This window comes from Martes martes, assembly GCF_963455335.1.
Source record: "Martes martes genome assembly, chromosome: 13".
Lineage (NCBI taxonomy): Eukaryota > Metazoa > Chordata > Mammalia > Carnivora > Mustelidae > Martes > Martes martes.
This window is the reverse complement of record NC_137901.1, coordinates 77164471-77191113: the sequence shown is the minus strand read 5'-3', so window position 1 is coordinate 77191113 and position 26643 is coordinate 77164471. Positions and strand designations below refer to the sequence as shown.

Genomic DNA, 26643 nt, shown 5'->3' with positions numbered 1-26643 from the left:
TGGCTAAGGCTCAGTCCCATAAGACTGCCTCCACTTTGGGGGCGCCTGGATGGCACAGTTAGTTGAGCAGCTGACTCTTGGTTTTGGCTCATGTCATGATCTCAGGGTCCTGAGTTCAAGCCCCACGTCTGGCTCCGCACCCAGTGGGGAGTCTGCTTGGGACCCTCTTGCCCTCTGCTCCTCCCCCCAGCCTCTGTCAAAATAAGTAAATAAATAAATCCTTTAAAAAAAAAAAGACTGCCCCCACTTCAGGTGTCCCTGCAAATGGGGTTCCCAGGCTGCCTTCACTTTGCCCAGCAGACTAAAAATTTGGGGGGTTCCCATGACGACCTCCTCAGCTTTGATAATTCTGTGGAATAACTCACAGAACTCAAGAACATACTCTACTTACTATTACAGATTTATTATAAAGGACAACTGAGGAACAGCCAAATGGGAGAGATGCATATTGGGAGGGGGTGCAGAGTTTACATGCCCTCTCCAGGGGTGCCATGGTTCATGGTTCATGGCTGGGGAGTTTTTATGGAGATCTCATTACACAGGCATGGCCACTGGAGATTGGATTTAATCTCCAACCCCTCTCTGCTCACAAAAGGTGAGGAGATAGGGAGGGTCAGGGTCGGGGACAAGGCTGAGGAAGGGGGTTGGAAAGTTTTAAACCTCTAATCACAAGGTTGGTTTCTTTGGGGACTAGCTTTCTAGATATCTCAAGCTATCCAGCCCCATTCCCACAAAAAGTCACCTCACTGGCATAAACTCAGGTACCAGTAGTTAATGGAGGCTCATTATGAATAACAAAAGCAGATTCCAGAAAACATTCCAAGGGTATTTAGAGCTCTGTGTCAGGAATTCTAGACAAAGACCAAAATATATATATATATCTATCTATCTATGTATATAGATATATATACATAGATATATATAAAATTATATTATACCTTCTCTGAGTCTGTCTTCTGGTTGCAAAAAGAGAGTATTCAGCTGAATGAGAGGACCATATGCTGTATCTAGACTGCACTGTATTTTTTTTTTTTTACTGCACTGTATTTAAAAAAATCAATTTGTGACCAGCATTTAAAAAATTATATTTCTCTCAATAATAACCCAGATCTCCCACCCTCTTGAAAAATTAGATTCAGGGGCCCCTGGGTGGTTCAGTTGGTTAAGTGCCTGTCTTTGGCTCTGTCATGATACAGGATCCTGGGATCCAGCCCTGTGTCAGGCTCCCTGCTCAGCAGGGAGTCTGGTTCTCCCTCACCCTCTGGCCCAACCTACTGCTTGTGCTCTCCCATTCTCTCTCTCTCTCTCTCTCAGATCAATTGAAAAGAAAGAGAATAGATTTTTAGGATCATCCAGACCTGGAACTTACTCATTTATTAACAATGTAAACTTGAGGGGCACCTGGGTGGCTCAGACGGTTAAGCGTCTGTCCTAGGCTCAGGTCGTGATTCCAGGGTCCTAGGATCAAGCCCTGCATCAGGCTCCCTGCTCAGCAGGGATCTTGCTTCTGCCTCCCCCTCTGCCAATCCCTCTGCTGCTCCCTCTGTCACCCCCTCTGTTGCCCCCCCCCCCACTGCCACCACTTGTGCTCTCTCACTCTCTCTCTTAAATAAATAAATAATAAATAAATAAAATCTTAAACAAAAAACAATGTGACCTTGAGAAAGTCAATGTCCTAATCTGTAAAATGGCGATAGAAGACCTGGCAATTTTATTTATTTTTATTTTTTTAAAGATTTTACTTTTTTGACAGAGAGATAGAGCACAAGTAGGCAGAGCGGCAGGCAGAGGGAGAGGGAGGAACGGGCTCTCCACTGAGCAGAGAGCCCCATGTGGGGCTCGATCCCAGGACCCTGGGATCATGACCTGAGCTCAAGGCAGCCACTTAACTGACTGAGCTACCCAGGTGCCCCAGACCTGGCAATTTTAATTCAATGCATATTTAATGCAATACATAGTATAGAGTCAATGCAGACACTGAATTAGATGCTGAAGGTGCAGGACGGGGACAGAGAGACAATAACCAAGCAAATAAATACAAGATAATTCTTCTGAAGGAATAAATGAAGCAGGTACGATGGAGGAAACTTAAGTGTTGTAGAAAGTCACTAAAGGGTGATGGTAGTGGCAAGTAGAGATGGGAGCTCAGGGAGGGTGGCATTTGAGCTGAAATCTAAATGAGCAGACAGCTAGGCCAAAAGAAAGACCCGAGGAAAGGGATCCCAGGCCCAGCTGTTGTGAGGAATAACTAACTGAGTGAAAGCACTTGGTGCTAAACAACCACTCAATAAACAGCTGCTGTTCTTATTATGGCACATGCTTTACTCTCAGGTCCTTCTATTCAAACGAAGAGAAGCTGGCCAAGCCATAGACCAGAAGGATAAATATATATGAAAAAAAAAAACCATGAAAAATAAATATAGGGGCATCTGAGTGGCACAGTCAGTTGTGTGTCCGACTCTTGGTTTTGGCTCAGGTCATGTCTCGGGGTTGCGAGACTGAGATTCCCTCTCCCTATTCCTCTCCCTTCCGGCCCCCACCCCTCCTGCTCCTGAGCCTCTCTTTCTCTCTCAACCTTTTTTTCAAAAAGTAAATGTAAACATATTCATGAAAAGGCCCCCAAGAAAAATTCAGGCTCTGACCTCATAAGGAGATTCCACAGCTCTGAATCATACACCCAAGTTAGGTAGAAGCACTAACCCAGCCTCACCCCTGTTGCCAACCCAACTTCTTCCTCCATACAGAACTATTTTAACTCCTGAAACCCATAATCCCTCCACGGGAAACCTGGAACTGGGAAAAGCCTCTTAATTTTATTTAACTGATATGCATGTGTTGTACCTGAACCTCTTCTCATTATTCCCATCTGTTTCTCTTTGGAATTGTGTGCCTGTCTTGTCCAATTGCTATAAGGGGCTCTGGGATACCAAGAGTGATGGTCAAGAAGGAAAAGGCAGAAATGTAAGCGGAAAGCTTCTATTTGCATGATGAATCTGAACTTGTTTATGGAAGCACAAAAACACATCATAGGCATGTAAGGATTGGTCAAAATCTTGCTGTGACTCTTGGGACAGTTCCATAAGCTGATAATTTTTGATAAGATGCATTGAGTCCTTACTACAATCCCACACCTTGCGCTGAAGAACTTCAAGAGCATCAGTGCTTTTAATATTTTCAACATGCCAAGAAGTGGTTTTCTTTTATATTTAGTCCTCCTTCGTGGATAAGAAAACTGAGATTCAAACAGCTAGTAAATGACAGTGCTGGGATTTAAATCCTGATCTAACCCTGCTCCCCAAACTCCCAAGACCTAGCTTTTTTTTAACCACTTAGTGGCTAGTCTCCCAAAGCCAGAGGAAAATACCTCTGAGGGACACCTTTCTATCCCTTAGGGTACTTCCGCCCGAGAGTTAAATCCCCAACCCAGAAACTCCCACACAGGAAAGACTGCCTCATTGAGCAAGAAGCCCCACCCTGGACACACACACCTTGGGATCAGCACTCCTAAATCCACCCAGATGTAATCCTCGCCCCTTAAAGAAGTCTTCGCTGCCCAGCCAGGATAAGGAAACCTCTCCCATTCCTGAAGACCTTCCCCCCACCCCCCAAATTTCAGAGAGGACCAAGTACATAATTTGCGGGACCCAATGCAAAATGAAAATGTGGGTTCCTGTGCTTTAAAAAGAAAGAAAGAAAGAATGAGAGATTAGAGCATTAAACCAAGCCATGGGACCCCTCTTCTGAGACTACCCTGGTTACTCTCCCATAAAGCCAGCGCTGCTTCAGAGATGCCGTTTAAAGTTAAAGGACTGGCTACCTCAGCCAGAATCCTTAAAGCCTTCGGACATGGGGTGGATATGGCGGGTACTAGCACACACAACTTCCCGAGATATTCGAGAACACACCCGGGGGCAGACAACCTTCGAAAAGCTGAAGCCAATTCTCTTGGCTTGGGCACAAAGTCCCCTCGCACCCTTCTAGTCTTCTGGGTGGTCCTCGCAACCCTGCCCCAGCTCCACCTCCGGGGTGTGTGGGCCTCACCGCGTGCGGCCCATTGCCGGGGCAACCGACGCCGCGAGAGATGCATTGTGGTCTGCAACAAAATGCTGGAGAAAGATCCTGAGGGAACCATTGACTCCATGGACCAATGGGAGAGTCCTGGGGGCTGCGTCAAGCCAATGGGGACGTTCCTTGGGGGGCGGGGCCGGCGGGAGCAGGGCGGGGCCTAGGCACTAGGCGGCGGCGGCTGGCGTGGGGCTCCTTAGATGCGCCACGGCTTCGGTAGCGACCGTAGCTCCCGCCGGGTGTGAGTGTCGCCAGCCCCTCCCCCAGGAGACCGTTGCAGTTGGTCGCCCACTGCTCTTCGGTGAGAGACTCCGGGGACTCCGGGGGGCTTCGCTGCCTAGTTACATCTCCCGCCGGACTTCTCCCGCTGTTCGGTCCGCGCGGCCCGCGCTTTCTGAGAAGTGGGGTGGGGGGCGGGAGGAGCGGGCTGGGGGAGCTGGCGCCTCGCAGGCGCAGTCTACACCCCAATTCCTCACCCCTTGCCCGTGCCTCGCCCCCCAGGTAACCATGTGCGACCGAAAGGCCGTGATCAAAAACGCCGACATGTCGGAGGAGATGCAACAGGACTCGGTGGAGTGTGCAACTCAGGCGTTGGAGAAATATAACATAGAAAAGGACATTGCGGCCCATATTAAAAAGGTGAGGACGGGGGCCGCGGGCAGGGGGGCTCAGGCCGCTTGCACGCAGCTGGGGCGAGTCACAACTTAGTCCTTCTCCCCGATCCTGCGCTCCCAGAACGCGTGGCAGACATCCTTGGAGGCACGCAGGGCATCTCGGGTGTAGAGGTTTCCAGAAAGGACGCAGATGAATTTTGCGCTCCTGATGAGAAGAGCAGACCCTCCGCGCCCGAAGTTTTTTTATTACCCAGCTCCGCAGGGGGAAAGCGCCACCTAGCAACGGTTTCTAGGATCAGGGAGCAGCGGTTCCCCCTCTTCTGCTTGATTCCTGCGCGGAGGATCCATCTGGGTGTTCTGAGGGGGGAGGGGGAGCTGCGTGGGTGTTTCCAGCCCGGCCGGAGGGAGCTCTTGCCAGCCTTCCAGTGGGGAGTTAGTCGGCAGTTGAAGGAAAGTGGGTGGTAGTGGTGGTTAGGGGGCTGGGGTGAGGGCTTGGTAAATGGCAGTCTGTAGAAAGCTGGCAGGACTGCCAATTTCTCCGAGCTGTGTTTTCTGCAAGGGAAGGAAGCTGGCAGCCTAAGCTGTGGGAGGGTTCCCAGTTGAGAATGGGGAGATGAAAGACTTCAGATGGAACAGAAATACCTTTTTTGACAAACGCAGCAGTGGGTTCCTCTAGCTTGTAAGAATGTTATTCCAGTAGATGTAAAAGATGTTCATGCTGCATACGGTGAGAGCCGAATTTTGTGTTAACTCCTCACCAAGACTTGTAAGAATTACACAGAGAAAGATTGGCCTTTGCGCCTGCCGTACAGTCACCTAGTGACTGTCGTTCCAGTTCTCAGAACCCCTTTGGCTGAGGAAAATAGGGAAAGCTGTTCCTGCGATTTGCTATCTTTGTATACTAGGTGATAGATTAGCACCATCACGATAGATGTGGGAGAGAGCAGTATTGAAATTAAGGATAAAATCTGACTAGGTGACTGTCAGATTCTGCTTCTAGCGTTCTTTTCGTAGGACCAGTGGATTGCAGAGTATCTTGTGCTCTTTACATTTGGATCCACAGTGGTTGAGATGCGAATTGAGGCTTTGCCCTTCGGACATCTTTTGTTTTCAGTGATACTGGAGTGCAGTTAGGGAATGGGGTATTTGGGGCTAAATATTTACCATTTTGGATGTTGTCGTGCATGACTTACAGAAGGATAATTTCGTTTGTTTTGTTTACACATAACATAAATTAGAACTGTTATCACCTGCTCTCTATTAAGGAGCCTATCCTAGGAGCTATGAAGGTGAAATTACCATGATAAGAAAGTGCACCTGTCTTTGAGGCTGCCCTTTCTGCCTTTTACCTCCCCAGCCCCCATTCTCAGCTTAGCTCAGACTGCAAGTATGTATGCATTAATGCACTATGTAGGCGACTTGGAGCTGGGGAACATTCTTTCATGCTAAGAATTTGCAGATGCTAACGTTCCTTCTTTCTGCCCCTACAGGCTCTGCTTATCTAGGAGGCAAATTCTGACCTCTGGTTTAGCACTGAAATTCTAGTGTTGTTTTTCTTTCCCCCTCTCCCCCCCAACCAGGAGTTTGACAAGAAGTACAACCCCACCTGGCACTGCATCGTGGGGAGGAACTTCGGTAGTTATGTGACACATGAAACCAAACACTTCATCTACTTCTACCTGGGCCAAGTGGCCATTCTTCTGTTCAAATCTGGTTAAACGCATGGACTGTGTCACACACCCAGTGATCCATCCAAAACCAAGGACTGCAGCCTAAATTCCAAATACCAGAGACTGAAATCTTCAGCCTTGCCTAGGGGAACACCTCGATCTTTGAACCTTTATTGTGTTGTTTTGTGCAGGGTATTCTCTGTACAAATTTGTTGTGGTTATAAAACAATTAGCAAAACAGCTTACATTTGTATTTATTTTCTATTCCATACCTCTGCCCCATGTTTTTTCTCCTCAAAATCCATTCCTTTCAAATAAATCTGTTGGAGAAGTGTGTGTTAGTTACGATTTGTTCAAATCTAGGGTAAAAAATGGCCTATTACTTGATCTTGAATAGGTTATTGGGGGTCAGGCCTTGAAGTGAGTTTCTGGGGGTGTAATAGACTAGCGTATTCATAGTGTTCTTGAGTCTTTGATCTGCCTGATCCTGCAGCTATTGCGCATGGAAGACTACTGCTCAGAAGTGCATGTTGAGAAATGCATGGCAGAGAAACTCTTCGGTTAAATCTCGGTACTAATCTGATAAATACTATCCTTAAGTGCTCATTTTGTTAAAAGATGCTGTTCTGGACTTTGGGCCTCAGGTGGTGGTGATGAATGTGTAGAACTTTATCAAAGTTCTCTTTGGCTGTAAAACAAGCCAATAACAAAGTTGCACTAATGAGAAATTTGCTGGGCTCTAGGCAGTCCACCCCCGCCCCCTTTTCCTGCCCTGTCCCAAAGGACACTCAAAGATTAAAAGTGGTCTTAAAAGGGAAAATGAAAGTTTTTGAGCAGTTTTTGAGCAGCAGCCTCCATGTGATTCCAATAAAGTCTTTGCAGGAATTTAAACGTGTAAGCCTGCTGTGCTTTGCTTTAACTAGCTGTGCTTAGAAACCCCAATTCACAATTAAATGTGAATTGAAGCTTTCATTAAAAGACCCAATTAAAGCTGTGGACAAGTAACCTTCATTAAAGGTTTCCTGCTATCAATTTTAAGAAGACTTAAAGGCTTTTCTATGACGAAAAGCAAATATAGCAGACTTGGCTTTTGTAGGCATAAAGGAAGTATGCCAGAGGCTGAAACAACCCACGCTCCTCTTGGGAAGATGCAAGGAAGGTCCTGGCTTTCTAGTCTATGTTTTGAGTGTTCACAGGAGGTAACGCTTTTCGTTTTAAACTTTGGATATCTGAGATGCAATTAGGATTTCTGAGCAGCCAAGCTACTGCTATGTAAGGGGAGGATAATAGTTGAAATGACTCCATCTTAAGGACAGCATTAGGTTGTAACATTTTGGGGAGATTATTACTACTAGAACTTGGGGTTTTAGGAATTGTAGTGAAGTTAAGCTAGGTTAGGAGTGGGAGCGTTACAGAGTAGAGAGGCAAAAAAATGTTTATTGGCGGCAGTTAAAATGGGAGAAAAATTTTCTCCCTGCTTTTTGTAGTAAAGAAGGATGAGGTTCTGTGGAACGGGAGTATAACTGAGGTGATTTAGGTTTGTATTTATATGAACATACTGAAGATGTTCCCATAATTCATCTTTTCTAGCTCCTTTCCCTCTTTAGTGACCTAGCTATAGTTCTGTTTGAAGCCCCCAAAGCTGTATCATTCTTGTTCCATTAGCCCCTACTTCCAGATAGTCTTCTGGCAGTAGACCCTAGAGTTGACTTAAGTCCATAATGGCTGGGCATTGGGGGTTTTAATTTGATCAGGCCTGTATCTACTGCCTGGAAGTGGCAGCTTTTAACTATTTACTTTTTTTAAATTCAGATATGAAAAAAAAACCACTTTGCCAGGGAGATAGAATTGGGTTGATGGTTTATGAAATTCCCTCAGCGTCTGCTCCTTGTTAATTCTAATTTCAAAGACCAACAGGCTCCAGCTGGCTGAAAAAAAAAAAAAGTAAGCTAAGTTTTTTAAGGTTTAGCACTTTGTTAAATGCTCTTTTCTGTTCTTTGAGATAGTTGTATATAGATAGCTGTGTCTGAAAGCTTTTCAATGACAGAGCAAGCAAGATCTTGTGAGTGAAGTTACATAAATGACCCCTACTGTGCTGGCCCTAGAGGCAGCATGTCTAAAGGCTTTTGAAATAGACTTGAACTAAATTATCCACAATTACCAAATGGCCAGCCAAGTCACAAGTTGCTTTCTGCATTGTCTTAGCAAAGTCCCTTAAAAACCATGGGCTTAATCCACATTCAGAACATTTTGGGCCTCATTTATTTATTTATTTATTTAAAGGTTTTATTTATTTACTTGAGAGAGAGAGCACAAATAGGCAGAGCAGCAGGCAGAGGGAGAGGGAGAAGCAGGCTCTTTGCCAAGCAAGGAGCTGGATGTAGGGCTTGATCCCAGGACCCTGGGATCACGACCTGAACTAAAGCAAGCCATTTAACCAACTAAGCTGCCCAGGCACCCCTGTTTTTTTTATTTTAAAGATTTTATTTATTTGACAGAGACAGCGAGAGAGGGAACACAAGCAGGGGAGAGTGGGAGAGGGAAAAGCAGGCTTCCCGCTAAGCAGGGACCCCAATGCAGGGCTCTATCCCAGAACACTGGGATCATGACCTGAGTAGAAGGCAGACGCTTAACGACTGAGCCACCCAGGTGCCCGTTTAGGCCTCATTTTAGCATCAAATGTTGGACTGTATTAAGGAGACAAGCTCTGCCCAGCTCTACCCCTTAGTACAGAGAAAAAAAAAAGGGGTTAGGCTAGATCATTTTCAGACTTTTTTGGAGGGGGGCTACAAAATCCTCCAAATGTATTCTGATAAAGGAGTTCTCCATATATAACACAAAAGCAGGAGTTTCCTGGAACATTTATTTATTCTTTCACCAAAGGTTTGTTTTCTTCGTGACAGGCACTGAGGATCCAATAGTAGTTTTCGGTAGAAGAGGACTGAGTGATGACAAAAATGTATTTCCCTCACACTCCCCCTGTCCCAAGAAGAAATAACAAATGCCACACAAATTGTAAATGCATTCAGTGGTTCAGTTCATAATTCTAATTGTGATTGTTAGCACTCTGACTCGGGCCTTCGTTTTTGGCCCCAGACTTAGTCCTAGGCTGAGAGGCTGACTCAGGTACAGCTCGGACACATTTTGGTTCAAATCATTACTGGGTTCAAATGAGTCATCATCCCTATGGAAGGCAGCACCAGCAGAGAAGCTACAAACACACTTCAAAAAGGAGAAGTAGTGCTGGTTTTACCCTTACCACACACTGCACAGTCAATAAAAATTAGGAGTTGAGCAAAAAATACAGAGCAAATACCTCTGGGAGAAGCCCTGAAGCAGCTTCTAGTGAAAGGTGCAGTAGAATCTGTTTCTTCCACTTTGGGACTGGTCACGTCAGAACATGAGTCCAAGGCACACGTCCTTTAGAGGGGATGTTCTGCTGCCAGTCTCACTAGCCAGATTATCCTCCAGTTCCAGGCTTTTGACAGGATGTGACTGTTCACACTCCAGAATGGTAAGGGAGTTACAGTTTGAAGCCAGAATGAATAGCCACGATGCCTGATGTGAGACTTTCATAAGTCACTTTCTCAAAACCTGCATCTTGAATCATCTCTTTGAACTCCTCCTAAAACGCAAAGATACAGCAAGGATCACCTGGATTTAAACTCTAGGGCCTTTGTTGTAAAATGTCAAAGTTCTGTACCTGAGATGGGAACTGTCGGATACTTTCTACAAGATATTGGTAGGACTTCCAATCTCCTGCGATGACCTCTCCCAGGACAGGAATGACCTGGAAGCTATATAGATCATAAAGCCTAAACACAAAGGCAAAAGAGTAAGATTAGAACATGCCCCCTGATAAGAAGCAAGAAGGTTTAAGCCTGAAGTTATAAATTCAAATGCCTATAGGGGTCAAGTACCTGAAAGTAATGTGGGCCAAGTGCAAGACCAGTAGGGACTAGTGAGGAGGAGGTGGTGACAGGTGCAGTTAGAAAATAGCATAAAAGTGGAGTAAAAGTGGAGAAGGGGCAGGTACTACTCAGCTCCGACTACTGCCATGTGGGAATAAGTGCTCAGCATTGCCCTATATGATTCCTCAAGTGAAGCTGGAAACTCACATTTTTATGTGAAACTTCCTGATTTTTAAATATGAACATCTAAGTCAATCTCTTTTTTTTTAATTAAAGTTTTTTTTATTCGACAGAGGGAGAGAGATCACAAGCAGGCAGAGAGGCAGGCAGAGAGAGAGGGAGAAGCAGGCTCCCCGCTGAGCAGAGAGCCTCATGTGGGGCTCGATCCCAGGACCCCGAGACCACAACCCAAGCCGAAAGCAGAGGCTCAACCCACTGAGCCACCCAGGTGCCCCTAAGTCAATTTCTTAAAATACAAAATACATCTGTGGGTCAACTTGAGCCTCTGGTCGCTGGTTTGAAACTCTTTTGGCTTAGGTATTCAGAACTGGCGCACTTTGGAGGTGGCACTATGCCTTAGATAGGGCTATCGTGTGCCTTAGAGACTCTGAACTATGAGCTTCATGCTTACCACTTACTGGCTGTTTCTGTCCAGTTTGGGGATGGAAAAATCCTTGGCTAGACAATGAGAATAAAGCCCTGTTAACAGTACCAACCTGGATACGAGGGGATTGTTCACTTGACTAAACTCTAGACAGAGAAACCGTCCTCCTGGTTTCAGGACTCGATGGGCTTCCTGGAGTGCCTGAGCGAGACAAGGAACAAGAGAACACACTCCTCAGCAGAACTCAATTCCATGAGGCCAAAACAGCTTTAACTTTGATGGGTATTATAAAAGTTAGCATTTCCCATAGCATGCACATAGATCCCTTGTGCATTCTCAGTGGGTAAGCTGTAGCAGCAGAGATAACCCGACAATATCCTAAATTTTATAGGCATTCTGCTGCCCGTCAAGAGAATGTTAACTTGGAGTACTCAGATTGGTACAACCACATGACGGCCAATTTCACAACTGTCAATTATTTATTAAAATCTTATTTCAGGATTTTCTTTTTTTCTTTATTTTTTTAAGTAAACGCTTTACTCAACATGGGATTTGAACTTAAAACCCGGAAATCAAGAGTTGCACCCTTTACCAGTAGAGTCAGCCAGGTGCCCCTACAATTACTTATTTAAATCACAATGGGTGTCCTCTTTGATCTAGGAATTTTACTTCAAGGAACTCTCACGGAAATGCATCTGTTGTAGGGGCACCTGGGTGGCTCAGTCCATTAAGTATCTGACTTTTGATTTTGGCTCAGCTCAGGTCATGAGATCCGTCTCCATGCTGGGCGTGGAACCTGCTTACTCTGCCCCTTCCCACCATCCAAAAAAAAAAAAAAAGGAAAAAGAAACGCATCTATTGTAGAGATGACATGCACAGACGTTATTACCTGCAGCACTGTTTGAACAGCACAAGATTAGAAGCATCTTAACTATTGAGAGACTAAATTATGGAATGTCTATATAAATGGAGTCTATGCAGCTATTTAGAAAAAGGAAGAGCCAGGGCTCTTCATGTACTGACATGGAAAAACCTCCCGAGATATATTTTTAAGGGAACAAAAAGCAATGGGCAAAATGTATCATATGCTAATGTTTATACAAAAGAAGAAGAAAAAGAAAAACGTTTATTATTCACAAAACATCTTTGCAAAGGTACATAAGAAACTGGTGATTGGAGGAGGGAGAGGAGGCACTGCAAGGTTGGTACACATGGGTGGGAGGCATACTTTCACTGACATACCCTTTTTTTTTTAAAAGATTTTATTTATTTGACAGACAGAGATCACAAGTAGGCAGAGAGGCAGGCAGAGAGGGGGAAGTAGGCTCCCCGCTGAGCAGAGAGCCCGATGTGGGGCTCGATCCCAGGACCCTGAGATCAAGGCCTGAGGTGAAGGCAGAGGCTTTAACCCACTGAACCACCCAGGCGTCCCTGACATGCCCTTTTGTACTTTGAACCTATTCAAAAATTTTTTTAATTAGAAGAAATAATAAACTGGCTGCATACAAGGGGCAGGTCACAAAAACCAAGCTCAAGTGCACCATAAAGATGTCCCACTGAAAGCAGAGGAACCAGGTAACTGGAGCCCGTGATTACAAAAACAAAACGTGGTGCCTTGCACATGGTCTTCAAATGCTCTGGCATAGAATACTGAAGGAGAAATGAAGAGCTGCATCAGGGAGTGCCTGGCCGGATCAGTCGGTAGATACATTTGATCTCAGGGTTGTGAGTTGGAATCCCACGTTGAGTGCAGAGATTACTTAAAGATAAAATCGTTAAAAAAAAAAGAACAGCTGCATCAGATTAAGAGCTAAATGTTCCCTTCTCCCTGTAGAGGAACCCATGACTCTAGATATCTTCTGCCAAAATAAGTGTTCGAGTGCCTTCTGTGTTGGCCTTGGAAATGCCTCTGATCTGCAAACTCACTGGGTCAGACAACTTCACAAGTAAGCGGAAACAGATGGAAAGCCAGAGCATGACTGACAGCTCAAAGATGTGAATACCAACCCAAGCAACAAATGCTTCTATGGGGATCTGCTCTGTGGTCCCCCCCCCCCTTCATTTTTGTGACGAGGAAAATTGGCAACTTCAAGGAATGAAGCCCCCAAGCCTGAAACAGTCATTCCATTCAAAAGCTGGGTGGAGAGAAGAGTCTCTCCCTCTTTCCTCATTTTCTGTGGCGCTGCTCTAGGAGATCGAATAGCACGAGAGTCACACAAGCTAAAGATGCAGCCATATATACCTGATCAATGTGCGTGACATTCCGGATCCCAAAGGCGATAGTGTAAACATCAAACTTGTCATCATCAAAGGGCAGTTCTTCAGCATCTCCCAATACCCAAGCAAGTCCTGAAAGAGAAAATCATTTCTGGGCTCAGCCTGGGCTGCTCGATTGCACCCAGCGAACTGTCAAACCTGAGGAGGGCATTGTGGGAATCCCCCGATTTGTAGTCAGCCAGGTAGAAGTGTGGGCAGCCTGCACACCCCACTCATGGCTGACTTCTCAAGTGGGGGCAGTCTATGCAACCTGTGACTGATTCTGGGAGTCAGTGTCAGAATTGAACTGAATGGTTGGACACCTACTTGGTGTGGGAGAACTGGAGAGCAGTCTGGCGCTGGGCAAATACCATATGTGTGGTATTGGAAACCATCACACACCTGCTTTCATCACTGGGTTCCTGGCCGCTGTCTTCGAGGTGCTGGCTTGGCCTGAGAATCTGAATTTCTTCAAGTTTAGCAGGAAGCTCTTTCCCCATGGGTCTCAGGGTAGAACCTGATGAATATTTAGTTATGCCTACCCTCAAGCAATTTTTACCCAACTAACTGTTCTGTGTAAAGTACCATGGTTAGGATCCCAGGTCTGGGGTTTAGACTGCCAGGGTTTTAACTCTAGCGTCACCATTTATTAGCTGTATCATCTTGAATAAACTACTTTGCCTTGGGTTCCTCGTCTGTAAGATGGAGTTATTAATAGTACTAACTTCAGAGGGCGATTGGAAGTATTTTTTTTTAAAGATTTTATTTATTTATTTGACAGACAGAGATCATAAGTAGGCAGAGAGGCAGGCAGAGAGAGAGGGGGAAGCAGACTCCCTGCTGAGCAGAGAGCCCGATGTGGGGCTTGATCCCAGGACCCTGAAACCATGACCTGAGCCAAAGGCAGAGGCTTAGCCCACTGAGCCACCCAGGTGCCCCTCTTTTTCTTTTTTTTTAATTTTTATTTATTCATTTGAGAGAGAGACAGAGCACAAGCAGGGGGAGAGGCAGAGGGAGAAGTAGGCTCCCCGCTGAGTAGGGAGCCTAACGTGGGACTCGATTCCAGGACCCTGAGATCATGACCTGAGCTGAAGGCAGACACTTAACCAACTGAGCCACCCAGGCACCTTGATTGGAAGTATTCTAAGTATGGAATTTAGCCTAGTTATACTGGTTCTACTGAAGAATCAAAGTGCCTAGACAATTTTTGTCTGGTCACAAATTTAGAAAACACCCAAGGGAACCCCATAACAGGGTAGCTACATCCACTAAAGGATCCTCATTCAGCTTTAAGATTAGTCAACTTGCAGCAAATTAGACATAAAATGCCATATAGAAGGAAGGCTCTATAGAGGAAAGTAAATGAAAACCTCCCTGGAAAAGCAAAGTGGCAGGATTTAACAAAACCCTTAAAAATAACCATACACTGGGGTGCCTGGGTGGCTCACCAGTTGGTTAAGTGTTGGACTCTTAGTTTCAGCTTAGGTCGTGATCTGGAGATCATGGAGGTCTAGAGATCCAGCCCCATGGGGGACTCCGTGTTCAGCCTCTCTCCCTTTCCCTTTGCCCCTCCCCCAGCTCAAAACACACACACTTTCTCTCTCTCAAATAAATAAATGAATCTTTAAAAAAAAAAATAACCATATCCTTTGAACCAGCTATTTGATTTTTAGGAGGATGACCCTGATATCATCATCAGGGTAACTGCTCTGAGCCCTTGATGGCAGGGTCTATATTATCTCTTCACATACATTATCTTATCACATTCTCATACTACCGCCATGGGATGGCTCTTATTATCATCATCATGTTTTAGGAGAGCAAAGCTGAGTATCAGGCAGCTTGTCCAAGGTCAACCAGATGGATTGGAACTCAGGTTGTTTTATCCCAGAGCCTGTGTTTCCTTCTTATCTATTTATTTTTTATTATCTATTTATCTATTTATTTATTAGACAGACAGAGATCACAAGTAGGCAGAGAGGCAGGCAGAGAGAGAGAAGGGGAAGCAAGCTCCCTGCTGAGCAGACAGCCTGATGTGGGGCTCCTTCCCAGGACCCTGAGATCGTGACCTGAGCCAATGGCAGAGGCTTAACCCACTGAGCCACCCAGGCGCCCCGAGCCTGTGTTTTCAATAGCTGTGGTATATTACCTCCTACTACAAGGTGGTTTTTATTCTCCCATTTTATAGATAGGGGAATTGAGATTTGGAGAGTTTAAACACTTGTCTGAGGTTATGTAAAAGGGAAAAATGAACAAATGCATGCAAAAATTTACAAATAAGGATGTCACAACGCTGTGCTTTTTAAGCAAGAGCTTTAGAAAAAAGTGAAGGATCAATGGGTTGCTGGTTATGTAAACTGGTGATGTGAATCTTTGTCATTCACATCCGTATAAGAGAAAATCATAGAGAAGGAGTTTAAGGAATTTTTAATGACATGGAAAGATCTCATGATACAATACTGAGTTAGGGCAGGATACTAAATTGTATATATAGGAAGTCTTCAATTTTATAAAAAGGAAATGATTAGGAAAAGCTAGGAAGGAAATACATTAAAATATTAGGGGCATCACTTGATTTTGGAATTATAGGTAACATTTACTTTCCTCTTAATACCTTTGCAAAATCCAAAAGTTCTCTCAAATCTATCACTTTTATAACCTATCAAATAATTTTTAAAAAATATTTATTTTCTTATTTGAGAGAGAGAGTGAGCATGCACGAGAGCACAAGCAGGGGGAGTGGCAGAGGGAGAGGGAGAAGCAGGCTCCCCACTGAGCAGGAAGCCAGAGGCAGGGCGGAGGCTGGAAGTCGATCCAGGACCCCAGGATCATGATCTGAGCTGAAGGTAGACGCTTAACCAACTGAGCCCAGGCGTCCCTCAGATAACTTTTTTTAAAGCTCCTGCCCTCAGTACTTCCACTTGGGGAGGAAGTGCTCCACAGAAGATGTAAATCAAACACACAAGAGTGCTACACATAAATATGTCTTTCTCATTAACTTACTCTCCCAAATTAATTTCTAGGATTCTCCTTAGTTTCAACTCTTTTCATGGTGTATTTTTTACAAAGACATCATTGTTGGACACTGATAAAGCAAGGCGGAAAGATAAGGAAAATGGGCCTATGCAGCACTTAATAATTCATTCGCCAGCGGTTTTGTCTTGGGAGTGAGGAGAGGCTGAAGGGCAAGTTATGCTATGGAAGGGATGATTCCAGAAATGGAACACTGCCTATCACTTCTATCTTTGTTCTCCATTCTTTATGGCTGAGCACCAGAGGGAAGGGAAACACGTTTTTCAGCAGGAGTAAGGAAACATAGTGCCTTTGTCTAAAAACACTAGGGGCTGTCTGCTTTCCGATCAGCACTGATGGTTAACAAAAGAGCCCTTCATCTTGGAGGCCAAGTGGGTGGTGGTCCGTCTAGGCAGCTCGTTCTGGGGGTGGGGGGCGTAGGAGGAAGAACTGAACTTAAATAACCATAGTCACTTCTGGTGGGGGAGGGGAGGGCACAGGAACGCTGATGTTGACCCGAGGGACTCTATTTTCTTTGTCCCAGACCACTGCCTCAGGGTAGCTGCCTGCAGTGCTTAGCCAGCTGGGAAGAGGGCAGTGCAGAGACTCTGGAAAGCTGGGGAAACGGCTGCCACATCCTGAATTCTACTTGAGAAAGTTGGGGGGAAAATATTTTAAAGGGTGAAAACAGGGGTGCCTGGGTGGCTCAGTGGGTTAAAACCTTTGCCTTCAGCTCAGGTTGTGATCCCAGGGTCCTGGGATCGAGCCCCGCATCAGGCTCTCTGCTCAGCCTCTCTGCCCGCCTCTCTGCCCGCCTCTCTGCCTACTTGTGATCTCTGTCAGTCAAATAAATAAATAAATAAATGATATTTTTTAAAAAAAAAGGTGAAAACAAACAGCAAAATGTGAAATCTACATCTTTAAGCTAGTACACACATTGTTCATTTTCAGGCTGCAGTGGGTTCCCGGAGACCCGCTGTCGTTCCTGTCTGCTGCTGAGACAAGTACTGTTTCCAGGTGTTTCTTTCATTCTATCAGTTGGGCCCTCGAGAAACAGATGCCCAGGTGAGGGAGGAGTGAAAAAGGGTTTTTTTTGTGTCGGTTGGGGGTGCGGGGGGAGTGGTAAGGGAGAACACCTGGGGTTGAATAAAAGGATAAAAGGAAGGAGAAGCAAGACTGAGTGGGGAAAGCCTTAGGCCTCAATGCAGATCTGATAAAGCCTTAGTCAACCCAACAGGGAGCTCTGGAAAGCGCCTATCTTGGAAGCTGAGGCAGAACCTAAAGGTTGTTAGAGCTTAAGGCTGCCAGCTGCCTGCCCTCCCTCATGTCTGAAGGTCAAGTTCCTGCTTTTTTTTTTTTTAAGATTTTATTTATTTATTTGTCAGAGAGAGAGAGTACACACAAGCAGGCAGAGAGGCAGGCAGAGGCAGTGAGAGAAGCAGGCTCCCCGCCAAGCAAGGAGCCCGACACAGGACTTGATCCCAGGACCCTGGGATCATGACCCGAGCTGAAGGCAGAGGCCCAACCAACTGAGCCACCCAGTCGTCCCAGTCAAGTTCCTGCTTTAAGGGCTGAGCCCCTTCTCAGCTTCCACATCGGTGGAAATCCTCTGAGCACTGATGGAGAATGGGATGGCTCCAAAACATGACGTTGGGGTCAGCAGGGAGTTGCTGGGAACTGAAGGCAAAACTTCTGTCTCAGGGTCCAAGAGCTAAGATCCCAAGACTCAACTCCAATTTGGGATCTGCCACTTAAGAGTTGTGTTACCTGGGCATAGGCACTTTACTCAAGCAGCACTTGGGGCTTTGGTTATCGGCCCTGTCACATGGGGCTGGTAATCAAGCTACCTCCCCAGGTTGGCGAAATAATGTACATAACAGGGGCATCTGGGTGGCTCAGTGGGCTAAGCCTCTGCCTTCGGCTCAGGTCATGGTCTCGGGGTCCTGGGATCGGACCCCCACATCGGGCTCTCTGCTCAGCAGGGAGCCTGCTTCCCGGCTCCCACTCTCTCTCTGCCTGCTTCTCTGCCTGCTTGTGATCTCTGTCTGTCAAATAAATAAATAAAATCTTAAAAAAAAATGTACATAACAGCCCGCAAACTGGATTCAGGCACACAAATTATCTTCGACTCTGGCCTAGCTATATATTTTTGAAAATAAAGCACTTCAACGTTTATATATCCCATCTTATTTCATAAACACACAAACATTTCCACTGTGTCTACTTCTCATAGGACTTACCAGCTTTGTGTCCTTGAGCACGGGCTTTCTGCTTTCCGATCTTTAGCATCTCCTTGTTAATGTCACAGACCACTACCCGGGAACTGCCCAAGGGGTCCTCTTCATTTTGGTACTTTCTAGCAATTTCTTCCCAGGATAAATTTTGCTGGGCCCGTAACTGCCGCTTCAGCTTTCCCTTATGCTGTGCCTGGACATAATTAAGGAACCGGAATGCAATGTCACCTGTGGGAAGCCAACGGGAGGAGAGATGCAAACACAAACACAAACACAAACACAAGCAAAACCCCAACATTTCCAAAACCCAAACAGAGCAACAAAGGCACAGGATTTGACAGTGTACAAAAACTGAAGTTTCTCTTCATTTCTCTGGTAAATTAAAAGGGAAAAAAAGACAGCAATTTTTTTTAACTTCTTTTTTTTTTAAGATTTTATTTTTAAGTAATCTCTCTACCCAACATGGGACTCAAACTCATGACCTCAAGATCAAGAGTCCCATGTTCTACTGATTGAGCCAGGTAGATGCCCTTTTAACTTCAGATAGTCTTAAAAATCCTTTAAAAAATTGCGTAAGTAATGCATGGACACATTCTCGCTATAAAAGACTCACCCAAATATTTAGACTAAAACAGAAACGTTGGCTTCTCTCTCCATACCCTCTCCAGACCTAAGCAGTGTTAAGTGCTAGTGCTCAGCCCTTCTAGTCTTTGTCTAATAATTGTTACGCAAGCAACATGAGGGTACAGTTACCAGCAAGGATCCCCTCCCCCACCACTTCCCATGCCTAGTTCAGCTCCCCAGGGACCGTCTTTCTCAACCCTCTCAGCTGTGTCTTCTGTTGGTTCCAGCTCTTTCTTTATGTACCAAATTTATAATGATATCTTGCCCCTCCTGTCTGCTTGGCTCTATCTTCCTAATATGTTTAGATCACATTTCATAGTCCCTCATAGATTCCTTTGTAAACTAGAGTAACAGACTCTTATTTCTATTTCGTCAACTACAAATGGTACCTCTTGACTCCTCAACCTTCTGCTGTGAGCACTTTTATACCGTCAAGACCAATTGATGACATACTGTTTGTTCTGAGGCTATAATTACTTCTGTGCTTTGTTGGTTGGAGTCTAAAATCTGAAAAGTGTGTATGTTACTGTAATCAAGGTAAATACTATTTGGACCAAGACAGTGCTTTCTAGGAGCACACTGCCTTTCTTATAATGTTGTTTGTTTTTCTTACACTAGTTGTAAGAAATATACCCTTAAGTTCTTCTAGTCTCTCCAACCAATTAGGTATTCTCCAGTCCCTTTCCTATATGTTTAAATATTTTATATGAATGACTTAAAAACATATACAGGGATCAAATTAGACACATAGTTGTACAACTTTTCTTTCTCTTCCCACTGAATATGTCTTTGAAAACTTTCCATCAGTATTTATAGGTTTTCCACATTCTTTTAAATAGCTACATGATAGTTCGTAGAATGGGTGTATCTTAATTTAAAACAATTTCTTTACTGAGGCAGAAATAGGTTATTTCCCAGTTTTCACTACTACTAAAAATGATGCAGTGAGCATATCTGTAGCTACATATTTTTAAAATGTCTTTTTAAATATATGGGATTACCTTCCAAGTAGATTTTTTTTTAAAAGATTTTACTTATTTATTTGACAGAGAGAGAGAGATCACAAGTAGGCAGAGCAGCAGACAGAGAGAGAGGGGGAAGAAGGCTCCCGCCGAGCAGAGAGCCCGATGTGGGGCTCAATCCCAGGACCCTGAGATCATGACCTGAGCCGAAGGCAGAGAGGCTTTAACCCACTGAGCCACCCAGGTGCCCCCCAAGTAGATTTTCTAAACGGACAGTTGGCAGCATGCAGTAATCATGTAGGTGAAGGCACAGATGTAGGCAGGTCTGACCAAATCCTTTCTGAAGCTATATCTTGGTGCAAGGTTTTTCTTTTTCTTTTCTTTTTTTAAGACTAGATATGGAGAATTGGAATTGTGGGATCCTAGACTATAAAGATTTTAGATTTTAACAGATTCTGTTAAATGGTCCTTCATTGAGCAAGGTGTCTTACCACCTTCCGAGTTTCCACCAGGGAGAGGACCATACCAACAAAGTCACACATAAACATACACATGCAGATGGTTCTACTGTCATTTCTTATTCTATATTACCCTATTGGTATAGATTATCACATTATTACATTATATGACCCATTATTCTAATGTAATTTAACATGTACATTAGCCATGTAATAACATCACCAAGATGCATGAGTGAAACCCATGATGTTTTTCTCCCTAGATACCTAGTGTGCACCAAGTAACAAAGGACCGTGGATAAACAACTGAGCTTTGGATTTCTGTTATGATTGTGGATTAGGCAGAAAAGTTTGCCTAGAAAGCTTATGGAATATGAGAATGGGCATATTCTCCCCCTGCCCAAAGAAAGGGGGAAAGTGGATTAAAGGCTAAACAGAAAAATAAATTCATTCACACGGTGAGATGTCCCTGGAGTAAAAGAGTGAACTTTTTACTTTGTAACCCTGTGCATTTTAGAAAAATGCCGGGCATAAAGCTGATACGTTATGCTTTTTGAGTGACGTTTGGTTAGAAAGAGTAAACCTTTCTTAGAAGTGTACTAATTTTCAATTACCATCTTCAGCCTAATGGTAGATAAGCTAGCTCATTCCAACAAGAGACACTTGATTTCTACAAAACGTGCTCAGTGATATTTAAGGATACTTGACTGGACATTACCTGTGCCTCCAGCAACATCGAGCAGCTGGGTCCCAGGAAATGGGTGCATCTTCCAGACCAGCATATCCTTCCAAATACGATGGATACCAAGACTCATCATATCATTCATCACGTCATACTTCTTGGCCACACTTTCAAACACATGGTAGACTGACACAGGAGAAATACAACACAATTGTGCTATTAACAAGATTAACTTTGGAAGTCCTAAATGAAAGAGGATGAAGCTTTTCTCCCCTGAAGCTGCTGGTCTTTGTCAGGTGAAGTTAAGCTAGACTGCTTGATGCCCAAATCTACCCCTTAACCTCTTTTTAAAAAGCCTTAAGTTACTTCATCTAAGAAACCAACCTCTTTTCTGCTGTCTTAGTTACCTTTATCTAGGACCACTACCCCATAATAATGCCATGCACCTGCTTGGTACTAAGTAGGTTTCCATTTCTTAGAGGATGGGGGAGGTATGGAATTTTATTTTATTTTATTTTGTGGTTATTATAATAGAAAACAACAAAATCATTAGAAATACATGACTAATGGATGGGAAGGCCTCAGCTCATCCTTCCCTGGATCACAGAGAAAAACCTCAGGTACAATTTGGTGGGCAGACGAATGGCAAGATGTGAGTGAGGGCCAAGCCACACTGCAGAGGGCCTCATAAATCTCAGAGGATCAAGGGAGAATGTGGAATCTAGCCTAGTGGGAGAAGGAATTTACTACACAAGGCGTTTTAAAGCACAGGCTACATTTAACTTCTTTATACCTGCTTCTCCACCCTTAAGATGAAAAGCTTAGTGCCAGCTCCTGATCACCCTGCCATAAGGCTGAATTAGGTAATGAAGGGGAGATGCCTTGAGTTTCTCAGATGGAATCTGCTGCATAGATCTAAAACATCATTATCCTCTGCTGATTCAGCACTACAGAGCTCCTCCTGAACTCAATCTTGAATGCCTGTCTCAACCCCAGGATCTCCAAGCTTGCTTTGTTTTGTTTTTGGGGTATTCACAGACACTATAGCTCAACCCACTGAATATAAGGAATCTTTGCTTTGCATGGTTCCGATATACATGAATTTCAGTGACTGTGGTTTAGTTAGGTAACACCAGTCCCCCAACAACATCATTCATGCGCAATGGTGCGTTAACTGTGAAGTAAGTGCATAAAGCACACACTTCCCTGGTAGTTCTGCAGCCCATAAATCACTCTGTAAATAATCGACATGCATCATGGTCAGTAACCAACCATGTCACTTCTTTTGGTTAGCACTTGGTAGGTCACTACACATCAGTCATTCAGTTCACACACAGACAGCAAAGCATGTAGTTGTGTTACCTCCTTATCTCTCAGTTGTAAACACATGTGGGATTTTACAAAACTAGATAACTGAAAGAGGGAACTGGCCAACAAAAATGAAAGCACTGCAAAGCAATGAAAAGTGGTAATTCTGGAAGTGAAATGCCCATGGGGTTATAGGGGAAACAGCTGACTGTGGCAATGTGATGCTGGAGAGACTCTAGATATGCAGCTGGAAGAACTATGTGAAGATGAACTTATGGACATAAATGAGGATGTGGGGGCGCCTGGGTGGCTCAGTGGGTTAAAGCCTCTGCCTTTGGCTTGGGTCATGATCCTAGGGCCCTGGGACTGAGCCCCGCATCAGGCTCTCTGCTCAGCAGGGAGCCTGCTTCCCCCTCTCTCTCTTCCTGCATCTCTGCCTACTTGAGATCTCTGTCTGTCAAATAAGTAAATAAAATCTAAAAAAAAAAAAAAAAAAAATGAGGATGTGGTTGTGATGAAAAGGTTGAATATGTCCCAGAGGAAATGATGCCAGCAAAAAAATCTCACACTAGAGGAATTCTTAGAGATATTTCATGACAGTGAAGGCATAGAATGTTATAAGCGGATTGAAATTTAGAAAGGAGTATGGCAATCTGCCAAGACACAGAGAAGATGCTTGCTCCCTATTGTAAATTATATGACCAGAAGGTAGCAAACACTGTTCAAACTACTTTTGGTACATTTTTTTAGGAAGGAATAAAACAACTTCATGTTTCTAGTTTTTTTATTAGAATTTTAATTTAATTAAAAAAACAAACTTAAGGGGCACCTCCTGGGTGGCTCAGTCGTTAAGCATCTGCCTTTGGCTCAGGTCATAATCCCAGGGTCCTGGGATGGAGCCCTACGTTGGGCTCCCTGCTTCTCCCTCTCCCTCTCCCACTCCCCTGCTTGTATTCCTTCTTTCTCTGTCTCTGTCAAATAAATAAATAAAATCTTAAAAAAAAACCTTAAAATTTAAAAATTCTAATTACATTAAGTTAAAATTAAATCTAATTTTATAGTTTGTTAAATAAATTTTTTTAAAGATTGTATTTATTTATTTGACAGACAGAGATCACAAGTAGGCAGAGAGGCAGGAAGAGAGTGGGGGGAAGCAGGCTCCCTGCTGGGCAGAGCCCGATGCGGGGCTCAATCCCAGGACCCTGGGAGGCAGAGGCCTTAACCCACTGAGCCACCCAGGCGCCCCTTGTTAAATAAATATTAGCTTTACTATTTGTTTCATTTCTCTATACATTTTTAACTAACAGTAAGAGAGTTTTTGATGTTCAATAATTTTTAAAAAATTTTTAAGTAAACTCTATGCCCAAAGCGGGGCTTAAACTCATGACCCTGAGACCAAGAGTCACATGCTCCACTGACTGAGCCACCCAGCCACCCACTATGTTCAATAATTTTTAGAGGTCATAGAACAGTTGTAATTTTTCCCATCGATTGTTAATATCATTGTGCATGATTTCAGTGCACATGGCCATTTTTACAGTCCTGCACTACTGAGCAGAGGAAAGACTGCCTGTACTTCAATGTTGGGTCCCATCTGGGAGATACATATTTAGCTCATGGTGGGTAACCTCTTCCTTGCTTATGTGTGTGAAATGTCATTATATTCTGTAAAGTACAATACAGAGGTTAAGCATTATTATCATTTTGGAAGCAACCCACCTGGATTCAAATCCCCGGCTCTACCACTTACTAGTAGAATCTTCAGCAAGTGACTTAATACCTCTGTTTCAACAGTTTCTTCATCTATTGTATCAGGCTATTACCAGTCTCTACATTATAAGGTTGTATTTAAAAGAATTAATGAAAAGTATTCCAAAAAGTTTCAAGTCCTTGGGGCACCTGGGTGGCTCAGTGGGTTAAAGCCTCTGCCTTCAGCTCAGGTCATGATCCCAGGGTCCTGGCATCGAGCCCCACATCAGGCTCTCTGCTCAGCAGGGAGTCTGCTTCCCCCTCTCTCTGCCTGCCTCTCTGCCTACTTGTGATCTGTCAAATAAATAAATACAATCTAAAAAAAAAGTTTCAAGTCCTTAATAAAAGTTTACTATCGTTTTACTTGGATTTTCTTATTTCACAAGCAGTTATCAAGCTTTTAATGTGCATCAGGCGCTGAAGATCTAGACATCAATGAGCCACCATCCTAGCTTTCCGGGGATTCACAGCCCAGTGAAATAGATGTTATTTTATTTTTAAATTTAATTTTATTTTTTTTAAGATACATATTTATATAAATAGAAATATTTATAAAAATAAATATTTATTCATTTATTTGAGAGAGAATGAGTGAGAGAGAGCATGAGAGAGGAGAAGGTCAGAGGGAGAAGCAGACTCCCCAAGGAGCTGGGAGCCCAATGCGGGACTGGATCCTGGAAGTCTGGGATCATGACCCGTGCCGAAGTCGCTCAATCAACTGGGCCACCCAGGCGCCCCTAGATGTTATTTTAAAATCAATATTCGAACAGTTCCAGTAGAGCTATGTATTTAGTAAGGCTGAGGTAAGACATAAGACAATGTGAGTAGTCTTTAAGAGGATGGGATATTCCATTGTGAATTCTTTCTCTTTATTTCCTGGGTGACCACAGGCCAAGGGAAGGAAACTCAAAGCCTCACCACATCCACTTATTAAATGGGCTTAAAACCTACCCCATTATGAATGGTACAGTTGGAATTTTAAAACAGTCCTTTCCTTTCCCATGCCTATAGCACAATGCTGGACACAAAGCAACTGCTTAACAGTATCTAACCTTTACTGGGCAATTACGAAGCGCCAGGCATTGTTCAAAATATTTTAATATATTAAGTAATCTAATCCTCATTATAACTCTAAGAAAGATTACTATTATTCCTACTTAGACAATTTGGAGGCTGAGGCACAGCAAAGGTAGTTTCCTCCTTCCTTTCTATTAAAAAATAGTCCTACCCCTTGGCAAGAGGTGAAGAACATGAGCTCTGCAGTCGCAGTTTTGGAATACTGGTTCCGCCACTTACAATATTAAATTGGGCAACTTCTCGTTTAATCTCGAAGTCTCAATTCCCTCATGTGTAGCTTGGAGATAACAATACCATTGTTTGGAGGCTGAAATGAGAATTGGGAATAATGTCTGCATGGTGCCTGGCACATCATAAACACCCAATTTTTGGAATTTAGTGATAATTACTGTGTTTAACCAGAAGTGGCATCTAAGCTCTGCGGGGTCAGGCTGGGCAGCGGGGGAGCGCTCTCTGGAGGTCAGGACTGCACAGGCTACATCATCCGAGTCAACAGGACGTTAAATCAACTCCTAGCCGAGCAGAAGAAACTAGATCGCAGATAGATCCCTCCATCCGCCCTCTCGCCCCTTTCACCTTTGTCCCCCTTCTCCTCCTCCGACACAGTCTCAAACCCGAAATGTGTTTCCGTTGCCTGCTTCTTTTGGGACAAGTGCCGCACACCCAGCGGGCCCCTAGGCCAGGAGCTACGAAACCCGGGGAGCCGGCAGCACCGCATCACCCGCGACCACCTACAACCGCAGTAGCTCCATAGAGCGTAGCTCCTGTGGGTCGCCATCTTGGCAGTAGGGTGACAGCGCCCGGACAGTACGTAGGGTTGCATCACTAGAGGGCCAACGGCAGCCGGTAGGAGACATTATTAGCCGAACGCGTCCTGAAACCCTTTCTTAGGGAGCTATGTGTGCGACCTCTGGCATCTGGAGGCTGCTTAGTTTTTGAGTACTGGAAATCCCTTCTTCTCCCTCTTCCCACTTTGAATATAGAATTCACCAGAATGAAGGGTCCTTAGGATAAGGCCACAATCACTTCCCAGCGGCCATATCCCTGAATATTTTCAACCAGCAGTATGAAAGCTAACTCGCAAGATATCCTGTAACTCTTGCTTTCTGATGCAGAAGTAGGAAACTGAAGTATATGGTGTGGTTACAAGGCAGAGATAACAAGGTCAATTCTCTTAAACTTTGATGGGCCTAAGAATCACTGGTTTGAGCTTTAAAATGCAGATTCAGGTGGGCGCCAGGTTGGATCAGTGGGTTAAACCTTTGACTTTTGATTTCGCTCAAGTCATGATATTATGGTTGAGGATCAAGCCCCCATAGGGCTCCATGCTGGACGCAGAGGCCACTTGGGATTTTCTCTCTATCTTCTATCGAAAAGAAAAGAAAAAAAGCAGATTCCTGGGCCAAATATCAAGAGA

At 44.3% G+C, this 26643-nt stretch overlaps 2 protein-coding genes across 2 annotated transcripts; one reads left to right on the top strand and one right to left on the bottom strand.

The window, feature by feature from the left end:
- The first annotated feature begins 4211 nt into the window (after positions 1 to 4211).
- DYNLL1 (dynein light chain LC8-type 1) lies at positions 4212 to 6683 on the top strand. The gene is made up of 3 exons (XM_080821400.1): positions 4212 to 4366; positions 4567 to 4704; positions 6260 to 6683. The coding sequence occupies exons 2-3, from the start codon at positions 4573 to 4575 to the stop codon at positions 6395 to 6397; spliced, it is 270 nt and encodes an 89-aa protein (XP_080677526.1). The 5' UTR covers positions 4212 to 4366; positions 4567 to 4572; the 3' UTR covers positions 6398 to 6683.
- Positions 6684 to 8592: 1909 nt separating this feature from the next.
- Positions 8593 to 26021, bottom strand: COQ5 (coenzyme Q5, methyltransferase). The gene is made up of 7 exons (XM_080821726.1): positions 25803 to 26021; positions 21129 to 21278; positions 18373 to 18594; positions 13107 to 13213; positions 10977 to 11065; positions 10053 to 10164; positions 8593 to 9974 (listed from the first exon to the last, which is right to left on the bottom strand). Exons 1-7 carry the CDS (start codon positions 26002 to 26004, stop codon positions 9873 to 9875), a joined length of 984 nt encoding a protein of 327 aa, XP_080677852.1. The 5' UTR covers positions 26005 to 26021; the 3' UTR covers positions 8593 to 9872.
- Positions 26022 to 26643: the final 622 nt, after the last annotated feature.